Source organism: Triturus cristatus, chromosome 7, assembly GCF_964204655.1.
Source record: "Triturus cristatus chromosome 7, aTriCri1.1, whole genome shotgun sequence".
NCBI classification, from domain to species: Eukaryota; Metazoa; Chordata; class Amphibia; order Caudata; family Salamandridae; genus Triturus; species Triturus cristatus.
Window position 1 is genome coordinate 43,501,542 of NC_140590.1, and position 13,250 is coordinate 43,514,791.

At 47.9% G+C, this 13,250-nt stretch overlaps 1 protein-coding gene across 1 annotated transcript in view; it reads right to left on the reverse strand.

Moving 5' to 3' along the window:
- Positions 1-13,250, reverse strand: part of CIC (capicua transcriptional repressor) — a 786,494-nt gene that overhangs the window by 416,239 nt on the left and 357,005 nt on the right. The window contains exon 7 of the mRNA XM_085615585.1: positions 1,014-1,179. Coding sequence (XP_085471711.1) covers positions 1,014-1,179 — 166 coding nt within the window. The remainder of the gene's footprint in view (positions 1-1,013; positions 1,180-13,250) is intronic.

Genomic DNA, 13,250 nt, shown 5'->3' on the forward strand with positions numbered 1-13,250 from the left:
TTCTCCTTTCTAGTGTCCTTTTCCGGGACGTTCTCCAGACATAGCCTTTGTAAGGAGTAAGGCATCTCTCAGTGGTGTAGTCTCCAGTCTGAAGCCCCCACAAGACAGTCACAAAGAGCTGTGAGGTTTATGCACCTGGCTGTCATCGGCCCCAACTGAAGAAGTAATCAGGGCAGGACAATAGGACCGGCCTCGCCTAAAGGATTCCTCACCTAGCTCAACTGAGTTTGCAGTCCCACCCATCACCTTCACCATCTGCCAAAAAGGCTGTGGTAATGAAGACTAATCAGCAGCTTCTTACAAAGCAAAATACCCAATTGAATAGCTAAACTAACCCGGTCTCTTTTTGCTTTGGTGTCTCGGTCTCAGGAATGCAAGCAATAAACTTCCTTAGTATGATAACACAACCTTCACCTCCATTTTGTGTCACGGGGTATCCAAAATGGATCCCACAAGCCTCCATTACTCTGGCTCATTACATGCACACCAAGCGTATGCCACGCCGGCTATGCACATCCTCATGCAACACACACACTCGGTATGATAGTGCCAAGTACTGGGTAAACACAGAGAAGCAAAACTTCAAACAAGTGGGCAGATAGGCTTCAACAGCACTGAAACAGATATAAAGGTCTATCTCACCATGGATTCTCAAGACTAGGTAAGCTGCCAAGCACTGTGAGCTAAACTCATGACAGAGACCGTAGACCGCTGTCAGTAAATGAGGGCACGGTTGGTGCACTCCTCAAAGTTGGTGGCCAAGTCCCAGACCTACTTATGCCAGGGACAGGTCTCTATGCACATGCTAGATTAGAGTGATGTAAGTCAGGAAACCAGACACAGGCAGGAGGCACTCAGGAGGGGAGCATGTCTGTACATCATGCAGGTGACAGTCAGGTTCCAACAGTATTTGTCTGCCTTGGCTACAGCAGTGGCCCTCTTTCGGCCTCCTGTGTCTACTACATTGCTCGGTTCACCTCACATAGCAGCTCCCCATCCCAGACTGAACTCACCTCCTGTGGCTGCTGCAGTGCCAGTTTCTGACATGCTTCTTTCCCTCATTTCTTTGTGCAACCCGCCTGGACCAGGAATCAATTGTTTCACATCAGATGTGGACTTCTTTCGGTCCTTGTTGCACCACTTCCAGTCCGGATGCGCTTTGAAGTGCGCCTCCTTCACCTGCAGAGAGAAGCACAATTATTGAATCAACAGACTGAAGCTTTCTCCCGAATCCCCTGCTGACCTCAACATAGATCAAAAACCACCCTCTTCCATCCCTCCCTGACCTTGCCACAAACTGAAGCCCATTCTTCACGTGAGGCACCCACCGCCCCATGAACTCACACTAGACTGAAGCTCCTCCCTCCCTGGCTGACTTCACAGCCCTCCATTGCCTGCTGACATTTTCTAAGACTGAGGCATCTATTACATTTGACCTCACACAGGACTTCAAACACTCCGTTGTCCCTCGCTCTCGCATGAGCCTGAAACCGGCTCCTTCCACCCACAAGGGCTTCACCACAGTCAAAGGTACTCACCCCACCCGGCTCTACTGTTAAGGGTCTGCCCACCTCTACCTCTAACCAGTAATCAATCCCAGTGTTCCCCTTCCAGGTTCAGATTCTTGAACTGCTTGTCTCCTCTCCAACCATCCCATACACAACTGTATCTAGGAGCCACAATAGACACTCAAAAAGCTCTAGCGTGTCCCAACCCAGTTAGAGGTGGTTATTGATGATTTAGGGCCCATAAAGCACACTAGTGTGGATAAGTATCTCATTCTGCTTCTTGATGTTTACTCTAGGTGGCCTGAGGTTATGATTACAAACTCAGTAGAAACAAAAAATATAACATTTCTTAATAATTTTTTTGAAAGAGAAGGTTTTCCTTCAAAACTTCTTTCTGACAATGGTGTTCAATTCACCTCAAGAGAAATGATTACATTTTTGGAGGACAGGGGTATCATACACAAAAGGTCCTCTCTCTATCATCCAGAGACAAATGGAATAGTTGAGAGGTTTAATCGGGTACTCAAAGAGTCCATTCAAAGAGCTTTGTCTAATCACAGGTGTTGGTATTTTGAAGTACAAAACAAGGTTCAAAGCTATAGATTGACTCCTCATTCAACGACAGGGAGAACTCCTTCTGAGCTATTTCGTAACCGAAAACCTTCCACAATGTTATGTCCTTCCTGGATATCTAATGAATCTTCTAAATCCATGTTTGAGGAGTGTGACAAAGAACGCATTGAAAAAGAAGTTAAGAAAATGTACATGAATAAAGAAATGTTTGACACAAGGAAAGCTGTAAATTAAACAGTTGCGAGGATTAGTGACTTAGTTAGGATTCGTAATCCTCGTTAGGGCCATGACCTTGCGAGATCTAAATTCTTACAACCAATAAAAGTAATTAAAGTATTCAAAAATGCCATTAGAACTGAAGATCATAGAGTCTGGAATTTAAACAGAGTTGCCAAACTTTTTGTTTGTCCTTCTGATGTTTTTGCAAAAAATGATGCTCTACTCAAACAGAAAGGTTGTAGGGATGTTGTGGAGCGAGAAAAAACGTACCAGGCCACATGTCAAACCAAAATATTTGTACAGCATTAGAAATATTTCTTATTGACTTACATTGTACTTTTTTTTTTTTTGAGGCGGGGGTTTATTTTTTGTTATTGGAAGGGAGATGTGTGGTATTCTCCCTTTCATTTATTTGTAAGTTACATTCAGTCATTGTAATGTGTTTCTGTGCTATTATCCTTAACATTGTAATATGACATCATACTGTCGGAATCTTACAAGCACGAAGATTCAGTATAGAATGTATCCATTTGATTCACTGACAGTTTTACTAGAACTTAGATCTAGGTGTTGTTAGCAGACGGGGGGGTTAAGTCCTACCTGAATAAAATATATATTATTTATACTATATCATTGTCTCTTGAGGATCTTTCCCACACACAAATAGAGCCACCCACAGAGCCACCTACACACACAGTTACCTACACACAGACAGAGCCACCACGCATAGAGCCAGACACACAGCCACATACACAGAGCCACATACACAGAGCCACACTCACAGAGCCACGCATACACACACAGTGGCTTCCACAAACCTTCCAGCACCTGTGACGAGATTAGCAATAAATCATCATTTAACAGTGTTTAAGGCACGAGAAACCTAAAAAGGGTGCCAGGTGGTTGAAGCTCCCCCCACAGCCGAGCATCACAGCGAAGACCTGGTCTCTTGGTAACACCCACTAGGAGATATATGTCCCTTCCACTCTGGAACCATCACGCCCCACACCCCCTTTCCCGTCACACGTTCAAGGGTACCCCCTCGCCTGCCTGGCAACCGCATCCCATGCCCACCCCTTCCGTGCCCAGCTCATACATTCACAAAGCTTCCCCAGCTAGAGCCCTCCTACTACCCCTCCTTCCCTCCTCTCATTTTCACCTTGAAAAGATGGAGGGCAGGGAAGAAAAAAAATTCCCCCCCGTGAGCAACGCTCTTCTTCCTGCAGTTCTGGGAGCCATGCACGGAGAGCCTCCCCCCGTCCCCGCCCCTACAGCCACGGCCTGCGCAGCCCCGGGAGCGGTGGAGACGGCGCAGCGGCGCCCAAGGATGGCCGCTTCGGGGGAGCGGAGAAGCCATGTATAAGCCAGGCTTGTCGTCCGCTCCGAAGCGCGCCCAGGCGGCGCTTTGTTACATTGTTGCGGCGCACAAAGGCTGCGCGGACACACATAGATTACTTGCACCCCCGGCCGCTCCCGCGCCGTGTGCCTCGCGCTCCCTCCAGTTGCTGTTCTTTTTTTTTATCCTCGCCGAAGCAGCATAACAGACGCGCTCCTTCGAACACCAGAGCGCCTGCGTAGCACTGGCCTGAGCGCACGCTGGGAGCTGCAGTCCCATGGGTAGCGACGGCGTGATGCCACAGAACGTCTTCAAGTGCGAGGACTACAAGTCCCAGGTTCCTCTATAACCGCTCGCCCCTTCCCTTCGCTGTTTGCCAGGAGGGCCTGGGAGCAGGAAGGGGATGGCGTTTAGTGGATTGGGGTTCTAGGCGCCATTAATGCAGGATGCCCAAAGCCTGTACTATGTTCAGTGCCCATGTACGCTCTGTGCTTTACAGTGCTCAGCGTGGACGATATTTGAGGGCATACTTTAAAGCAGCAGACGCAACTCGATTTTCACCCATGGTTTCCAAACTTCTGCAGAGGTAAAACAGAACCGTTCTTAAAGCGGCAGTGCTGGCGTACCCTCAAGACCGTACTGAGATAATGTGACAACCCAAACAAGGCAGAGCAAAAGGCAAGCACACCACTGCCTTTCTCCGAGGCAGAGCAGAAATGCCTCGGAGAAACGCAGTGGCGTTTTCGGATTCGGGGGCGTGTTTTGCTTTTCTCTCCTCTTGCCATTGGCTGGAGGAGATAATTAGAAAAGTAACGAAAAAACACGCCCCCGAATCCGAAAAGGACGGGGCCTGTTCGGAGTGACAAAGCCTCTTCTCCAATGGCTGGCCAGCATTCAAGAGGCCAGCCAATGGAGAAGAGGGGCGGGTTCAAGCCAAACATTAAATCTCCGACTTCCGGTTCTGCCTTCGGCAGACCGGACGGTCCTCCACCTAAAAAGGGTTGTATTTATATAGCGCTTGTTAGTTTATGCTGTTGGCGAGCGCTTAGAGGCCTCACTCCTGGGTTTTGCCCTTCATCTAGTACTGCCAGCTACACAGCTCGGGGGCATCACAAACAGCGGACACGGCGTAACAATAAGAGCCACCTTAACACAAAATACGTTTTTCTGCTGATGTCTGACTGCACTGATCTGTGAAGCGACGGCACACACGGCAGCATAGCGCTGCAAAGACTGAAGCGGTTTGTAGCTTTAGTTCCAACGGGCACGAGAGGCCGTTCGTTTTCGTAACAAAGGGGAACAAAGGAGCAGAGAAAAGGAAACACAGGAAGCTGGCCCGCAGTCATCATTTCTAAAAACACTAGGACAAATGTCGAAACTCTACTCTTGGCTAGAGGCCAGGAGGTGGTGAGGTGGGGGCGCACGTCATCATAAACAATCATAGCGGCAATCTCTGCAACTGCAACCGAGGCAAGACTGCCCCACGCAGGGGTCCCTGGTCAGATATAAGCGGGAAACTGCAATTCTTCACCTTTCACACGTTGTACGTGACATAGATAGCTGCCGACTGGACCCATGCCTTGAGGATGACTCTGGGCCGGTCCTGCTGTTCCAAGTTACAATACTAAGCATGCTGGGGCTTGTAGTTCAAGTTTTGTCGTGTCAAATATGTGCCTACAGTGTCCAGCGTGCTCCTTCTGCTGACTGAGAAACGAGGGTTGTTTCACAGTCAGTCTCATGGTATGGCGCCAGTTTACGAGTAATCAGTCCCCATTGGGAACCCAAGCCGCCCCCTTTCTGGTGCATCCTCCCTCCTAGGCAGTCGCCTTATGCTGTGATTGCTTAGCGCGCACTGCGCAGTATACACAAGTCCGCACTCTGGAAAACGCAGCTTACACAACGAGCCTCTCAAATCAGCACTCTAATGTCGGCTGCAATGTCCCTTCCATCTCCGTGTTACCCCCTGCAAGTTCGCACTATATAAAACTCCGTAAAATTAAACAAACAAAAAATAATAAGTAAACGTTTTGGCTCAACAATACGAGGTTAACGCTTACATACAGCCACCGAGCAGTGAATAGTTCATCCTTGCAAAGGGCCTGCCTCGGCGCGGCCCCATATGTTTTTAGATTCAAGTTTTTAACCATTTGAGCCAGAAACACATCTTTGTTCAAAAATGTAAATTAAGCATCAGATGATGCTATGTGGCAACTGTGGTACGTTATGGGGAGTTACCTCGAGTTTGATTATTCCGGTGGGCTATTTTATAATGCATCAAAGCCACAGTAGTGGCTCAAATTCCAGCTGTGCCATTTCCTAAAACAAAGACACTGGCTGGCTCAACAGCAAGCCCTTTAATTCTTAAAATCGTATTTACTTCGGTGAACTGCGGTGATGTGGCTGAAAACTGACTTTTTAATAAGAACCAAAAAATGAAACAAAACACTGTGCCTACAGCCGAATGTGTAAATCTCAGTGGGGTCCTACCCCGCCCCCTCCCCCTTGAGGTGGTTTCCTGTCTGGGTCCGCCGCAGGGCTCCCAGCTGGGAATGTAATGAGCAGGAATTTCCAGGAAACGTTATCCACTGTATCCAGGAGAAGGGAGGATAGAGTCCCAGGAAAACACGCTAAATTCAGCAGGATACCCGAAGAGACTCGGTGGCCTGCTTCGTACCACGTAGAGATGTCACAGACACTTTCCTCACGTCTTCCCACGTAATGCTTTTGCCAGAACACCACAGTCGCCCCCAGGAGCTGAAACAAGCGCACAGCTCACCAAAAACAAGTATGCCCCCGACAAGGGCACATTATATCACTCTCACCACATCCTGCTAGCACCCCGTGTTTACAAACATGACAGCCGTGTCGATAAGGATGTCCGGGACCCGCCGCACTCACCCCGAGGAGACAGACTTTGAGCTCCCGGATAGCCATCATCTGTTGCTGAGAGAATTCCGCATCCTAAGCGGATGAAGCTCGAGCCAGCGGCGCCCCCTCCCTGTGCAGACGCCGAGCTGAGGTTTCACTCCGGCAGCTCAATCGGAAACCGATGGGAGCTGTTACTGGGCAGCCTGCTCGTCCTTTAGAGCTTTTATACGCAGGAAGAAGTGAAACAAGAGCAGGGGGAGAGGACGCCATTAAAACCACTGCCTTTCTCCGAGGCGAAGCAGAAATGCCTCGGAGAAACGCAGCGTCGTTTTCGGATTCGGGGGCGTGTTTTGCTGTTATCTCCCCCAGCCATTGGCTGGAGGAGATAATTAGACTTTCTGCAAAAAACACGCCCCCCGATCCGAAAAGGACGGGGCCTGATCGGAGTGACGGGTCCTCTTCTCCAATGGCTGGCCAGCATTGAAGAGGCCAGCCAATGGAGAACAGGGGAGAAGAGGGGCGGGTTCAAGCCCCTCTTCTCCAAGTCATTAAATCTCGGATCGAGACTGCGCAAGCGCAGCCTTCGAGCCGAGGCCTAAAAAGCACACTTGAAATTATGACCTAAAAAGAAAACCACAAGCGCCTCACACCGTTTCCATATGCCCTTTATTTGCTCAAGACCATATGCCTCATATTTGACCTAGACCATATGCCCCTTACTTGCCCTAGATCATGTGCCCCTTATTTGCCTTAGACCATATGGCCCTTACTTGCCCAAGATCATGTGCCCCTTATTTGCCCTAGATCATGTGCCCCTTATTTGCCTTAGACCATATGGCCCTTACTTGCCCTAGATCATGTGCCCCTTATTTGACCAAGACCATATGTCCCTTATTTGCCCTAGAGTAGGCTGAAGAACTATCTCCACAAGAGTTTACAGCTCAATTGTGTAACACATCCAGCTAACGTTGAGCCTTATGACCAATGATGACCAATGCATGAGGCTTCGGAGAATTGGAAGGAACTCAGAAAGGTTTAGAAGCATTGAGTTGGCCATTGGAGAAGATGTTGTACAGTGCTCCATTGCTTCCTAGCTCGGTTTATGCTAAATAAGTATAAATACATTTATAAAATGCAGAGGTCTTAAGCCAACATTCTTAAGAAAAATTGTATCTGCACTTTCTGCTGTTGTCTCAGAGGGCCAGGCATATCATCTACAAGTATTCGAACGTTCTATTTTTGGCCATGCACATACAGGGACCATATCATGATGCGGTTTTCTGCGCTGCACCGGCATAGAAGGGGTCTGCACACTTTTATTTGGCATCGTTATCACATACATTAACTTAAAACAAATCTTCAAACTAATGCCCGTTTTGCTGACAGCAAAACTAGGAAACACAAAGCAGTAATTACTGCCCTGTTTCCCATCTCCACTATCAGCAAAACGTGCATTAATATGGAGATTTTTCAAGTCAGTGGATGCAGCCCCATTGGCAAGTACAAAGTTACATGCTGACAACTCAGCTGTGCTAACTTCCGATTGGGACTATCAAAGTTGGTAGTACAAGGTATAAAACAACTAGTTACATTAAGCCCAACTTGATGCCAAGTAGAAGGAATATGCTACTTACCAGTATGCATCTGTTCTTGGCATGTAGAGCTGCAGAGTTGTACACTTAGCATAGATCGCCATCTGGTGTTGGGCCCGGATGTCTGCAGTTTGTTTTTCTTCTTGGACAGTCTTTGGAAGTCACGAGTTTGGTGACTCCTCCTTCGGTCCGTACTGCGCATGGGCTTCGGCTCCATCCTCAGATTGTTTTTCGCCAACAGGGAAATGATGGAGCTTGGTAATCACAGTGAGAAACCCATGTGTGTAGTATCTAAATAAGATGTACTGGAACGGATACAGGTAGCCGGGGAGGCGGGTGGGCGTGTACAACTCTGCAGCTCTACATGCCAAGAACAGATGCATACTGGTAAGTAGCATATTCCGTTTGAGGCATATGAGCTGCAGATTGTACACTTAGCATAGATTATATAGCAGTACCCAACCCTAGCGGCGACCACCGGTATCCGTTGCAGTGGTTTGAAATAGTGTCTTTAGTACAGCCTGGCCCACTCTAGCTTGCTGCTTGGAATGCACATCTACACAGTAATGTTTTGTGAAGGTGTGCGGTGTAGACCATGTGGCTGCTTTGCAGATTTCATCTAAGGGTATATTCCCTAGAAAGGCCATAGAAGCCCCTAACTTTCTTGTAGAATGGGCTTTAGGCGGAACAGATAATGTTCTTTTAGCCTTTTGGTAGCAAATCTGTATGCATTTTACAATCCACCTAGCTATCCCTGATTTAGAAATGGGGTTGCCTTTATGTGGTGGAGAGAAGGAGACGAACAATTGTTTAGTCTTCCTGAAGGGTTGCGTTCTTTGTATGTAGTATAGCAAGGCCCTTTTTACATCGAGTGTGTGTAAGGCTCTTTCCGCAACAGATTGAGGTTGCGAGAAGAAGACAGGTAATTCCACCGATTGATTGAGATGGAAGGGGGAAATGACCTTGGGCAGGAACTTCGGATTTGTGCGAAGTATGACCTTGCTGTGATGTATTTGTATGAAGGGTTCCTGTATAGTGAACGCTTGTATTTCACCAACCCTTCTAAGGGAAGTGATAGCTACGAGAAAAGCTGTTTTCTAGGTGAGAAACTGTAGCTCGCATTTATGCATTGGTTCGAAGGGCGGACCCATTAGTCGTGTAAGAACTAAATTTAGATTCCATACAGGGGAAGGTGGTGCCCTGGGAGGAATTACTCGTTTAAGGCCTTCCATGAAGGCTTTAATAGCGGGCACTCTGAAGAGTGATAAATGCTGTCTGTTTTGTAGATAATCAGCGATCGCTGCTAGGTGTAGGCGTATGGATGAATATGCCAGGTTACACCTGTGAAGATGGAGCTGATAGCATATGATGTGCTGTATGGATGCATCTAAAGGGTTGATTGTATTGTTACGGCAGTAAATAACAAATCTTTTCCACTTTGCGGCATAACATGCTCTAGTGGTAGGACGTCTGGCTTCCATGATGATGTTCATGCAATCAGGGGGAAGGTTAAGGTATCCGAATTCTAGGATTTCAGGAGCCAGATCGCCAGATTGAGCTGAGCTGGGTCCGGGTGCCTGATTTCTCCATGGTTCTGGGTTAGGAGGCATGGGGATAGGTGCAGTTTTTGATGTGGTACCACTGATAGTTGTAGTAGCGTGGTGTACCACGGCTGCCTGGCCCACGTCGGAGCTACCAGAATGAGTGTGAGGGAGTGCTGTTGTAGCTTCCTGACCACTAATGGAATTAGTGGGAGAGGTGGAAAGGCGTATGCAAATCTGCCTGACCAGTTCATCCATATCGCATTGCCCTTGGACAATGGGTGTGGGTATCTGGCGGCGAAGCTTGGGCATTTTTTGTTTTCGTGGGTGGCGAAGAGGTCTATCTGAGGATGCCCCCACTGTTGGAAGAATGGGCGAAGAACTTGTGGATGCAGTTCCCATTCGTGTAGTTGTTGCGTTTGTCTGCTGAGCAGATCTGCCATGGTGTTTTGTACGCCTGGAACGTGTTGTGCCAGGAGAGGAATATGCTACTTACCAGTATGCATCTGTTCTTGGCATGTAGAGCTGCAGAGTCACACACTGAGGATAAGATCGCCATCTGGTGTTGGGCTCGGATGATTGCAGGTTGTTGTTGTCTTCGGAGAAGCCTTTGGTCACGAGGTTGGTGACTCCTCCCCTGGACAACAGTGCGCATGGGCATCCACTCCATCGGCAGATTGTTTTTCGCCATGTTGGGAAAAGATGGAGTATATAGAAAAGAAAGAAAGGATGTCCATGTGTAATGTCTAAGTAAGACGGATGCTGGAACAGATACAGGTCCCGGGGAGGCGGGCGGGCGTGTGTGACTCTGCAGCTCTACATGCCAAGAACAGATGCATACTGGTAAGTAGCATATTCCGTTCGAGGCATATGAGCTGCAGATCACACACTGAGGATAGATTATACAGCAGTGCTCCCCTTAGCGGTGGTCGCCTGTATCCGTTGCAGCAGTTTGAAATAAAGTTTTTAGGACAGCCTGGCCCACGGAGGCCTGTTGTTTGGCCTGCACGTCAACACAATAGTGTTTAGTGAAGGTATGCGTGGTAGACCATGTGGCTGCCTTGCAAATGTCTTCTAAGGGAATATTGCCTAAGAAGGCCATAGAAGCCCCTATTTTACGCGTGGAGTGCGCCCTAGGGGGAACTGTGAGTGTACGTTTAGCCTTGAGGTAGCATATTTGGATGCATTTAACTATCCACCTGGCTATCCCTGATTTGGAGATTGGGTTGCCTTTGTGTGGTGGCGCGAAAGCAACAAAGAGTTGTTTTGTCTTTCGAAAAGGTTTTGTTCTGTCGATGTAATAAAGCAATGCTCTTTTAACATCTAAGGTATGTAGGGCCCTTTCAGCTACCGAGTCTGGATTTGGGAAAAAGACCGGTAATTCTACTGATTGGTTAAGGTGGAAAGGGGAAATCACTTTTGGAAGAAATTTAGGGTTTGTCCTAAGAACCACTTTGTTACGGTGTAGTTGTAAGAAAGGTTCTTCAAGTGTAAGGGCTTGTATTTCACTTACTCTGCGCAGGGAAGTGATTGCGATAAGGAAGGCTACCTTCCATGTTAGGAATTGCAATTCACATTTGTGCATAGGTTCAAATGGGGGGCCCATGAGTCTTGTTAGGACCACATTGAGATTCCACACTGGGGCAGGTGGCAATCTTGGGGGAAGAATCCTTTTGAGACCTTCCATAAACGCTTTGATGGCTGGTACCTTAAAAAGGGACAGGTGTTGCCTATTTTGCAAGTAGGCTGCCAAGGCTGCTAGGTGTAATCGTATAGAGGAATACGCTAGATTGCATCTTTGCAAGTGTAGTAGATAGCAAATGATGTTTTGGATGGAAGCATCCAATGGATGTATGTCATTATTAGCGCAGTAGATGGCAAATCGTTTCCATTTAGCGGCATAACACGCTCTAGTAGTAGGGCGTCTGGCTTCTTTTATGATATTCATACAGTCTGGAGGGAGATTGAGGTAACCGAACTCTAAGACCTCAGGAGCCAGATCGCTAGGTTCAGTGTTTGAGGATCTGGGTGTCTGATTTCTCCATGGTTCTGGGTTAACAGATCCGGGGAGAGGCGTAGCTTTTGATGTGGAACTAAAGATAGTTCCAGAAGTGTGGTGAACCACGGTTGACGTGCCCAAGTGGGAGCCACTAGTATTAGTGTTAGTGACTGTTGTTTCAGTTTGCGTACCACAAATGGAACTAGTGGGAGAGGCGGAAAGGCGTACGCAAATCTGCCTGACCAGTTCATCCATAGGGCATTGCCCTTCGACTGTGGGTGTGGAAACCTGGCGGCGAAGGTTGGGCATTTTGTGTTTTCGGGAGTGGCGAACAGGTCTATGTCTGGTTGTCCCCACTTCTGGAAGAAGGGGAGTAGAACCTGGGGGTGTAGTTCCCATTCGTGGATCTGTTGTGTGTGGCGACTTAGGAGGTCGGCCACTTGGTTGTGGATCCCTGGGAGATGTTCTGCTAACAGGTAGATGTTTTGGGGAATTGCCCATCTCCAGATTTGCTGTGCCAGTTGGGACAGTTGGAGAGAGTGTGTCCCTCCCTGTTTCTGTATATAATACATTGTCGTCATGTTGTCTGTGCGTATGAGGACAGTTTTGTTCTTTAGGTGAATTTGAAAGGATTTTAGTGCTAGGAACACTGCTAAGAGTTCCAGGTGGTTGATGTGGAGCAGTTTCTGTTGACTGGTCCATCTGCCCTGAGTGGTATGGTGAAGGAGGTGGGCTCCCCACCCCGTGAGAGATGCGTCTGTAGTTAGCACAACTTGTGGAAGAGGCTCTAAGAACGGTCTCCCTTTGGACAGGTTGATGGTGTTCCACCATTTCAGTGATCGAAGTGAGCGACTGTCCACCAACACCAGATCGGTAAGTTGTCCGTGAGCTTGGTTCCACTGTTGTGCTAAGCATTCTTGTAAGGGACGCATTTGAAGTCGTGCGTGTGGGACTATGGAGATGCAGGACGCCATCATGCCTAGGAGCTGCATGAACACTCTTGCTGGAAGAGATGGATGAGTTTGAAATTGAGAGATGAGATTTTGTATACTGGCTATCCTGGCTGTGCTGGGATAGGCAATGGCTTTGGATGTATCTATGGTTGCTCCTAGATACTGATGTAAGTGGGAAGGTTGTAGGTGGGATTTGGGGTAGTTGATAGTGAATCCCAAATCGTGGAGAGTTTGAATCGTGCGATGAGTGTGGAGAACGCATTTTTGGTATGTATTGGCTTTTATGAGCCAATCGTCCAGATAGGGGAAGACATGGATCTGTTGTCTTCTGAGATGCGCTGCCACGACTGCTAGGCACTTGGTGAACACTCTGGGTGCTGTTGTTACTCCGAATGGGAGAACTGTAAATTGATAGTGTTGCCCATCTACCACAAATCGTAGATATTTTCTGTGAGCGGGATGCATAGGGATGTGAAAGTATGCGTCCTTGAGGTCCAATGTGGCGAGGAAGTCTCCCTGTTGTAAAAGTGGGAGGACTTGTTGGAGAGTGGTCATGTGAAAATGATCCGAATGTATATACTGGTTTAGTAGTCTGAGATCCAGTATGGGCCTTAGTGTTTTGTCCTTTTTGGGAATGAGGAAGTATAGAGAATATACCCCT